The sequence below is a fragment of the Caenorhabditis briggsae genome (genome assembly GCF_000004555.2).
Source record: "Caenorhabditis briggsae complete genome, chrX, whole genome shotgun sequence".
In the NCBI taxonomy this organism is placed as follows: domain Eukaryota; kingdom Metazoa; phylum Nematoda; class Chromadorea; order Rhabditida; family Rhabditidae; genus Caenorhabditis; species Caenorhabditis briggsae.
The window spans coordinates 21157939-21168836 of NC_013491.2; the positions used below are offsets into that span (position 1 = coordinate 21157939).

The window sequence follows — 10898 nt, forward strand, 5'->3', positions numbered from 1 at the left end:
GTTCCAGGTTAAAACAATCGGCACACTCATTGAAGCCAAACCAAAAAGAAACATTGAGATTTGAAATGGCTGGAAACGAGGAGATTTGGGAAAAAGAAATATACAGCAACGGTCAATAAGACATACAAAAAAAACATTCTTTAGTTGACCATCTTTAAAAGTCTGAAGCTCATCTGAAAAATTTGTATTCATATAAATTTTCGAAAACTGCTAGTTGAAAATTCTTAGTTTTTCAGCTATTTCCCAGTTTCTGAAAGACGCTATTGACCCGTTTTTGTACTGAAAAGGAAGTGAACAGACGAAAAAATGTACTGAAAAGAAAAAAGCCGTCTTTCAGAAATCGACAAATAGCTGGGAACCTGACATACTGCTAAAAATGGTCAAAAAAACATGAAAACATGAATAACACGTTTTTTACATCTTATTGACCGGTACTGTATAACAATAAAAGTCTAACTACCAACATAACTGATCTTCAGATTGAATCGCACAGTAAAAAACATGGTTTTCTTTTCTCCAGTCAGATAATGTTCAATCAGGGCTGATTTTTTCTAATCTGGAGGTGCGCGGAATGGAATTTTTTGAAATTTCAAAATGTCTAACATGGAATGACTCCCAAGTGTTACCCTCGAAAAAAATCGAGACCTATATGGTTGAATAGAGCGTAAAAAGTTACTTTAGGTTCCAAACGGAATAGTTGGTAAAATTTTTTTTGGGAGTTATGGTCCAAAAAGTACCAAAAAATGCCTAAATTTTCAAAAAATCATAACTTTGTCAGTTTATGGCCGTTTGTTGAAATTTAACAAACAGTAGATAGACAATTAATTGAAAATTTGAGAATAATTTTTTTAGTTTTTTTCCTATTGATTGGATTATTGATTTTTTGAAAAAATCAAAATATTTTTCAATATCTAAAAAATCCTATTAGGTTGGCGGGAAAGTCTTTGTCACTTTTTCAATAGTTTATTTCTCAAAGAAAAAATAACCGAATAATTAATTATATTGTCCATCATTATCAACAACATGTCTCCAACGTTCCCTCAATTTATGGATTCCATTGCGGTAGAATCCAGCCGGGCGTGAGGCAAAGTATTGTTTGAGTGCCGCTTCGACCGCTCCACGGGAATTGAAGCTTCTTTCTTCGAAGGCACGTGTCATATCGCCAAATAACCAATAGTCGGAAGGAGCAAGATCAGGAGAATACGGGGGGTGAGGGAGAACATTCCATCCATATCCCATCAGCTCCTGCTTCACTTGTTTCGAAACATGTGGGCGAGCGTTATCATGTTGATAGTACACTTTCTTGTCTTTCAGGGCCGAACGGTCGACTGCTTTCTTGAGGTTTCGTAGTTGAGTAGTGTAGAGGTCTCCAGTTATTGTTTTGCCCTCGGGCAGAAGTTCCCAGTAGATGGGGCCGTCCACTCCCCACCACACAGAGAGCATAACTTTTTTCGGATGAAGGTCGGGTTTGGGGACATCCTGTGGGCTCTCTCCTTCTCCAACCCACTGGGATTTCCTGTGGTGATTATCGTAGAAGACCCACTTCTCATCTCCGGTTATTAGCCGGTCCAGCCATCGATCGCCCGCGTGGAGAGTGAGAAGAGTAATCGAATCGTCGACTCGGCGGTCAAGGTTGGCTTGAGTCAGGTGATGAGGTATGAATCGACCAAAAAGTTTTCTCATTCCAAGAGACTTCAAACCTTCAAGGACTGTGCTATGGTGAACTCCGAATGTGACAGCTAGTTCACGGCTAGATTGAAATGGATCCGATTGCAATGCGTGCTTCAGCTTGTCCAAATCCAACTCACGGGGTCTCCCAGAGCGATCCTTTTCATCGAGCGAGAAGTCATCTTTTTCGAAACGATGGAACCAATTGCGAATAGTATTGTAGTGAGGGGCATGTGTGTTGTACACATTCTTCAAGAAAGTTTCCGAATCCTTCATCGTGGTGTGAGATAGGAAGAGGTAAATCAAAACATGTCTGATGTGAATAGCAGTGGGAACAAACATATCGTTTCAATTACAGATGAGGAGCAGGGAAGGAGATGGGGACTTGTTTATATGGAAGGTTCTTATCACCTTGTTATTCACTAGAGTCGATATCATACACAGCCTCCATATACGAGAACAGTGATTAAACAAACAGAGTGACAAAGACTTTCCCGCCAACCTAATAGGTTAACTTTTTTCATTATGTCCATTGAATTCAGCACATTTGATTTACTATAGAACCATATCAATACCCCGGGGGAAATCATGCTCACACAAGTTATGCCGAAAAATATCGATTTTTGGCACTTGGCTTCTTTGAATTCGTTGTCCTCGGCGGCCGGTATGGTGAGGGGCATACTTGTTTTTGTAATTTTTACTTGCGCACCGTTTGCTTAGAGTGTTTGAAATAGAATCCTGCGACATACAAAGTCAATTTTTCAAATGCCGTACCATTTCTTAAAATCATCATCTTGAAAAAATCAAAATTTTGACATGTGACAGGGCACATCTATAGTTAAATTTGATAGAAACGGCCAAACTTTTTTTTAACGTAATCAGAAGAATGTAATCTTATCAACGGCTTAAACAGAATTTCGATTTAGGCCCTAGAATCAAAAATATTTACGATTTTTCGAGCCTGACCCCTATTTTTGGTGAAGTGTGACATGTGACAGGGCACATCTATAGATAAACTTGAAGGAAACAGCTAAACTTTTGTTTAAAAATGATTAAAAAGACAAAATCTTATCAACGGCTTGAACAGAATTTTAAATTAGGCCCTAAAAATAAAAATATTCACTGATGATGGGACACCTTTTGTTTTTGATCATAACTTGAGAACGAAAAAAATATCAAAAAACTGTTAACGCCATTCGATTTAAAATTAAAAAATACTATTAGACAAATGTTATTGGTTTGTTTCGTATCGTGAAAATAGGTGAAATGGAAAAAGGTCGATTTCGGCTGTCCGAAGCTGGAAGGATATCTTTCGGAAATCGTTCATTTAACCTACTTTCACCACAGGGACCAAGTTGATTCCACTTTTTCTATGTTATTGTTTCATTTGTCATTTTAATCATGTTTAAACAAAAGTTTAGCTGTTTCCATCAAGTTTATCTATAGATGTGCCCTGTCACATGTCACACTTCACCAAAAATAGGGGTCAGGCTCGAAAAATCGTAAATATTTTTGATTCTATGGCCTAAATCAAAATTCTGTTTAAGCCGTTGATAAGATTCCGTTTTTCTGATTACGTTAAAAAAATAGTTTGGCCGTTTCTATCAAGTTTAACTATAGATGTGCCATGTCACATGTCAAAATTTTGATTTTTTCAAGATGATGATTTTAAGAAATGGTACGGCATTTGAAAAATTGACTTTGTATGTCGCAGGATTCTATTTCAAACACTCTAAGCAAACGGTGCGCAAGTAAAAATTACAAAAACAAGTATGCCCCTCACCATACCGGCCGCCGAGGACAACGAATTCAAAGAAGCCAAGTGCCAATAAATTGATATTTTTCGGCATAACTTGTGTGAGCATGATTTCCCCCGGGGTATTGATATGGTTCTATAGTGAATCAAATGTGCTGAATTCAATGGACATAATGAAAAAAAAGTTAACCTAGGATTTTTTAGATATTGAAAAATTTTTTGATTTTTTCAAAAAGTCAATAATCCAATCAATAGGAAAAAAACTAAAAAATTTTATTCTCAAATGTTTAATTAATTGTCTATCTACTGTTTGTTAAATTTCAACAAACGGCCATAAACTGACAAAGTTATGATTTTTTGAAAATTTAGGCATTTTTTGGTACTTTTTGGACCATAACTCCCAAAAAAAATTTTACCAACTATTCCGTTTGGAACCTAAAGTAACTTTTTACGCTCTATTCAACCATATAGGTCTCGATTTTTTTCGAGGGTAAAACTTGGGAGTCATTCCATGTAAATATATTTTAACTATTCAAATATTTGAATTTTGTGCTGAATTTCGATTTTTTAAACATAATGAAAATTTTGTTTCAGAATTTTTGAAATTCCGTTCTGCACCCTTAAGTTCGAGGAATCATGTGGCAAATAATTTGGAGGTTACAACAGTTTGGGGGTACAAAGTGATACAAAGCAATTTGGGCGGGGGGGGGGGGGTATAAATTTTTCAATTCGGGGTAGAACATACAGAAAAAAAGGGTTAGTTTGTACCCCCGAATTGTTGGTTGTGTGCCCTTAAATCACTTTGTACCCCCTTGTACAACCGAATTGTTGTATCCTCCGAATTATGTGCCGAGTCATGCACTTTCCCGTAAGGTTTTCCTTTAATTAATTGTCCTAAAAAACTCACTTTTCCGGAGGATTTCCATTGGAAAAGGACAACAACTCTGTTTACCGAGATTATGAACACGATTATATATTGGTAGTAGGCCAGAAGGTATGAAAGCATGATGAAGACCCTACAAGAAAATGTAGCATCTGAAAAATATTGAAATTAGAGTTATCTTTTTATCTTTCTCTCACCAATCATATCATAGAACGAGACCAATAATCCTTCATGCCCAGCAATTCTGGTCAGTTTCATCATGATAAATCCATTGGCAATAGTGATAAGATTCACAATGATATCAACAGCTCTCAAGTAATAATAAGTGGTCCCATAAATTTTACCAGAGTTGGAGAGAATAAACCAGAGTTGCATAAGGTAAAGAACAATTCCGATAGTGGAGTAAATAGATTGAAAAATGAAATGTGCCGTGTAATTTGGAAGATCCATGAGATCAAGCCCAATTGATGATACTCAAAAAATGATATATCGACTGTAAACCTTAGATATTCCCTAAATTAAAAAAGGAAGTGCCAATCACAAAGCTGAGAAAGGGGGCGGAAGAAACAAACACAGAGAAATTAGTCAAACAAAACGTGCTATATTCAAAAATTGTGACGATCAGTTTTAATTGGTCTAGACGATGAATATGGAGAGTAAGAAAAATGATGATACCCAATTAGAGCCGTGAGTCGGCGATGCTAGCGAACAAAGGTATAAAAAATATTCTAGGATACCGAAATTCTAAGTTTCTGAATTTCGGAATATTTCAGAATTCCGATTATAAAAATTAAAACTTCGAAATATCCAGAGTTTTCGAAATTCAGCTTTTTTCGAAAAATTCCGAAACTTCGATTAATGAGGTTCTTAACATTCCTAGCTTCCGAAAAAAGTTTTTATATTTGGAACATTCCTAGTTGTCAAATTCCATAATTCCATTATTTCAATTTGGAATGCCCGGAGGTCAAAATAATTATAAATCTTTTTTCAAAGTTTTTGGAAAATAAGATCCCCATATATTAAAAAAAAACCTTTCCGAAACCGGAACTAATTCAAAATTCTTCGATCTTCTTGGTAAGCACGAAATTTCCCAAAATAACAGAGCAATTAGTAGTGGTGTGCCATGAGTAATACTTTGAACTAGTAGTTCAATGCTCTTTTTCGAAAACAGAAATTAAACTGCGACAAAAACAACAACGTTCTTCGAATGGATAACTGAGTGTAAAACTTCGGATTCTGGTTTCCTGGATAGGGTGGACGCTGTGATTGAAAATAGTAAGCACCAGATCCCTTGCAGATATTTTTAGAAATAGAACCTTCGGTTTAGTGATTTTGATATTCTTGAGATCCTGTTATCACAGGTTGAAGGAATTTAAATTATAAATTTTGCAGTTTATCCAAGAAATGCGGGAATTATTTCCCCATCGCTCGACCTGAGAAATGTATATTGACTGTTCCGGGATTACGGTATCTCAGTTAACAATCCTTGAAATTAAAAATAATCAAGATTTCTTATCCTGATTTTTTTTTATTTTTAGACATCTTCCAGAATAAACAATTTAATAGTAGGGGTCGGATGGAAAACTCTAATATATCAAAACTTTCAATTCTCATTTCCGAAACTCCAGACGCCTTTTCAAAATCCAATTATGCGTCACTAGAAAATTAAGAAAAGTATGAAATTTTTTTCGAACTTTAAAACTAGGGTAACGGTAACAATTTCGTTTTCTTCAGTTTCGCAATGAGATTACTGATTCATAAGCCTCATACGAACTGAGATATTTGAACTGAAAAAAGGAGTATGTGTTCTGATGAAATTACTGTATCTTCTGTCGATACAAAATAATGAATTATTTCAGACAACTGTCATATTTGAAAATTTTAGATAAGTTTGAAAAAATGGTTATAAGTTTGAAAGAACGATGGCAGTTAGTGAAAAATAAGAGTAACCAAGAATCTAACTCCGGTAATTTTTGTGGCTACAAACCTCTGGGGATGATCAGACTTGTGAATACAAAAATGTTTTTATTCTAATCAACAAAGAGAATCGTAAAACATCTGTTATTTTTTCTAGTTTAATTTTTTATTATCAAGGGTCTCCAAAAAGAGTTAATAATCAAAAAAAATTTCAGAGAAGGAAATGAAGAAAAAATGCTCACTGACAAAATTGAGTTCTGAAAACTATTCATTCTCACATAAATATGTTTCCGAAATTTCCAAAAATAATTCTTGCAAAAAAATCAAATGTTCCAGAAAATCAAAATCTTGAGAGTTTTTGGTGATTCTTGAAAAAATTTCAGAAAATAAACCTAATTGTTCTAGAAGAAATAGGTTCATTTTCAATTTTGAAATCAATATTTACTGACATCTTTGGACCATATTTGGGCAAAGATTTGCCCCTATTTTAGTTCATACTTTTTTTAAGAAAAACAGATTTCATAAAACAGACCTAATTCTGAATCCGAAAGGTGGGGATTTCTTCCCGCCCATTTTTTCACCTCAAAATCTCAGACTAGTAGGAGAAAAACAACTTCGCGTCACCGAAAATAAGTGCAGGATATATAAATTAGGTCCCTGGGGGTTTTTAGAGGATCAGTTAGCAACGAGAAAAACTTGTGAGCTATATGGTCTCGATACGTAATGGTCCTCCGGGAATCATATGCAGTTGAAAAGAGTGCACTTTTCTGGAAATGTAATTTCTGAAAAATCTAAAAATTTTCCAGAAAAAAAAATACAGCCTGGTGTTGTGGGGCGGTTTTTTGAGCCGAAAAAACTGCGATGCTAGTTAATGTTTTAAAAGAAAAGTGATGATAAAAACATACAGTCACGTGTGGTTATTCAGAATTTACAGGGTGGCCTATAATGGTAGGACGTTTTTTTGAGGGCTCCTTGGCCAGGCGCCAAGGAAAAATTATGAAAACTTTCAAAACTAATAGAAACCTCTACAGGCAATGATTTATACCATTTCGTATCATTTTGTTTTTTGTTCGGATTTATGAAGACTTCTCCACACCAACACACATCGCGAATTTACTCGAGAGGGGAGTGCACGTGTTGATGTGGCCAGAAGACTTGGAATTCTTTCATAAAGTGTCTCAAATGTTTTTGAAAATATTCAAAAGGATCAAAGGAACCTATTAAAGTCAAAATTAAGACCACCATTAACTTTGAACATTCACCAGACTCGGGGGATCATCAATCTTCAAATTCGGCGAAAAAATGTGTTTTGACCTTGGTATTGCAAGGTCCAGGGTTCAAAAATCGTCAAATAGGATTTAAACATTTGTAGTTACCGTGACTACTATAAACTGTTCCTTTTTTATACATCCGGGGCCTGCAGACGCGAAAAATGCAAAAAACTTTTTTTTGCTTTTTCCGTAAAAATGTCAAGGTTTGGGATAAAATCACGGCAACCAGTACCAATTTTTTGATTTTTGGTAAAAATCGGCTCACAGGTCTACCAAATGACAGTTTTGATGCATAGTTCTGGGGCGATAACGACGTCAACTACAGCCGCCGCACAGCCACATTCTTTGTGATGCGTTTGGATGCTTCCGTCAAAGCTCGTGATTCTAATCACGATTACTTGTCATAAAACGAAAATTCTTATATATTTTGAATATTTTGGAAAAGTTATTACAGTTAAAAAACGTTTTTCTTTTTTATTTTTTAAACATGTGTTGAAAGCCGGATTATTTGGAAGGTAAGTCGTGAGAATTTTTGAAGCGAACATCTGAAATATTGACGAGTTTTTTATCGTTGATCCCATCTGATTTGCAATTAAAGTCTAATTCATCAAAACACAAATCAAACATCTTGTTGTTATTCTTCAATGATCACTGGACACTATTCGTTCCTAATTGCTCAAACTTTTCTATGAAAGCGAGGTTTGTACCCGGTTAATTACAGCTCACGTTTTTCACGTTTCTGATTTCTTTCTTCTTGATGAATCAGAAGGAGACTTTTAAACTTCAGAAAAAACTGGTGGAATCAATTAAACAGAACTGAAATGATTTCAAAAACCTACCAAGCTACCGTAGCCAACCAACATTGATCCAAAAATTCTTCAAATTCACTGACTAACGGTAATACGCCTCTGGATCCATATACTCGATTCCATAACGTTTCTACGCCGTTTTACAAAAACGCCAATAATTTCTCGTCTTACCTGAAAAATACTATTTTTGTTGCGTTTTAGAAAAATTTAAAAGGTTCTCACTACATTACTGAATACAAAAAGCAAAAATGCCGGCATCATGCTTAAACCATCGTTGACAAATGGCAGCCAAAACGTATAATCGTTCCCGATCTCATTAATTTCGAACTCTTCGGATACTTAAAATCACTCCCAGACATTGAAACAAAGCTTCCAAAAAAGTTGTGATCACAATGTTGCTTTGGACGTATTTCTTTTTTATGAGCTTCACATCGAAACGGAAAAATCACGTTTCCGACACTCAAAAGTAAAGAAATCACAGAAGTGGCAAACATGAAGGGGTTTAAAATGTAAAAACTGTCTTTTAGAGACTGAAAAAAAAGAATTCATGAAGCAAGTCAGTGTTGTTAGTCTTACTAATGTTCCAGTAATTTCTCTACGTTTTGTGATCTTGTTGAATTAATCGCACAAGTGAACGAGTGAAAAAAACCTGCTCTACAGCGCCTCTACAGGTTTGGAGACTCTCTACACGTTTCTTCACTCGTTCACTGGTGCGATTATTTTGAATAGACAATATCAAGAAATATACAGTATTTCCTAAAACAGAGGCCCAACATATACGTGCATTTCGGCTCAATTATCTCAGTTCCTTCACAAAACGAAAAAAGTTATTGATAAATTGATAATCATAATGCCACCAATATTTAATCCGTGGACAAAAATTTGATATCTCTCACAAGAACCAAGATACAGGAGCTTAAAGTACACGTATAGGAAGGACTTCAAAAAACTAACTTTTCGTACGCATCGGAGTCTGCTCGTACAATCAAGAGTGCTCGACAAACGCTCACATGCGATGATCAGAACTAGAAAATATTGATCATACGTCAAGAAATAGCTGAACATTGTGAAAACTCTATTGATAAAAGAGTCATCTGAAAACAAATCGCTTTTTTGGTAATTGGTAGGACAGTTTCAACAAGTCAGTCATATACTGACGACATGATTCCATCTCGACCGGAAAATCTTCATACTTGTAACGGGCCGGGCTTTTTCCCGAATTTGGGAGGCCCGGCACGGCCCGGCCCGGCGGGCCTGTCACTCCACAAGTTTTGAAAATTTCAAAAAACATATAAGGGGGACACTTATGTGATTTTTTTGATCAAAAAATTTTTTTGAGTTTTTTTTGTTGATATTTTTTGATCAAACAGACAAACAGTCCAAAAAGCACAAAAATATAGAAAATTCGGTTCAAAATGACAAAATGTTTGCTACCGTGTCTTGAAATTTTCCTCAAGCCCAGGGACCGGGCTTTGGCGGGCCGGCCCGGAATTTTACAAGTATGAAAATCTTGGTAGTTACATTATGAAGAACGTGTTCGCCATAGTAATGAAGTTAAAAATTTTTTTTAATCTGCTCTGACTTGAAGAACTTGCTCTTGAATGAAAGATTTTTTTTGAACACCAATACATAGAATTCAAAAGAAGTAAGAATCACAATATGAATGAGAAAAAGGCATTGTAGCAAAAATACGAATCCATCGAAAAGATAATCCATTGCGTACAAGTAGAACAGCCAGGAATGAGCTTGAAAGAAAAAATAAAGAGAAATAATCTCACAAACTAGAAAAGAGAAAACTCGAACTAAAAATTAGTTCACGATTTTGTTTTGTTTAATGTTCTGACTATAGGACAGAATGCACAAAAGATGTAATTTCCTTCCGTAGTACACGGACTGAAAAATTGTTTGACTTTATAAGAGCTCAATTATATTTGTTATAACTTACACCCGGGCGAGAAAAAAAGAAATAGAGAAGAAAAAGTGCAAAGTCATTATTTTCACAAAGTTACTAATCATTTTACTATTTCATTCAAAGGACTTATGGGGGAGTTGGAAATGGATCAGGATCAAGTTTAGCCATATTCATGATTCTTTGAATAGAAATGTACCAAGGTTGTAAGAAACAGGTTGGAATTTCGAAAATTCTAAGAAATTTCGGAGTTAAACTTTCAATTTTCTAAAGATCCTGGAACGATAAAATACTTGCTAAATCCCGGCCCGGTCCGGGCCGCGCTATAGAAAAATTTTTCCGGCCCGGGTACCGAAAAATTCAAAAATTTTCTGTTGGTTTTTGATACTTTTTGTGTCAAAATGATTATTTTAAAGCACGCAATTCAGCCCAGAACCCTTCTTTAAGCTGAAAAAAAAAACAAAATTTTGATATTAAAAAAATTGGAGTTGTGGCCGAATTTTCACACAAGTTAGGCCACCGTATTTCAAGGAGAATTTTCTAAAACACAGCCGGCAAACGAGTGCTACCGTAACCCAACCATAAATATTTTCGCAAAATTTTTGTCTAATTTTTTTCCTTTTTATCGATTTTTCTCGATTTTTTCGCGGTTTTGGCCGTTTTTTCACCCAATGGTTTCACCTAA

General features: G+C 35.4%; 2 protein-coding genes across 2 annotated transcripts in view; both read right to left on the bottom strand.

The window, feature by feature from the left end:
- The window catches only part of CBG10679, a gene marked incomplete at both ends in the record, with an annotated part of 8281 nt that extends 3524 nt beyond the window's left edge, over window positions 1–4757 (bottom strand). The window contains 2 exons of the mRNA XM_045240787.1: window positions 4332–4459; window positions 4505–4757. Of these exons, the coding sequence (XP_045094331.1) occupies window positions 4332–4459; window positions 4505–4757 (381 nt within the window). The remainder of the gene's footprint in view (window positions 1–4331; window positions 4460–4504) is intronic.
- A 3622-nt stretch (window positions 4758–8379) lies between these two features.
- Window positions 8380–9369, bottom strand: CBG10675 (the record flags this gene model as incomplete). Its single annotated transcript, XM_002646006.1, has 3 exons — window positions 8380–8475; window positions 8574–8834; window positions 9259–9369. The coding sequence occupies 3 exons, from the start codon at window positions 9367–9369 to the stop codon at window positions 8380–8382; spliced, it is 468 nt and encodes a 155-aa protein (XP_002646052.1).
- Window positions 9370–10898: the final 1529 nt, after the last annotated feature.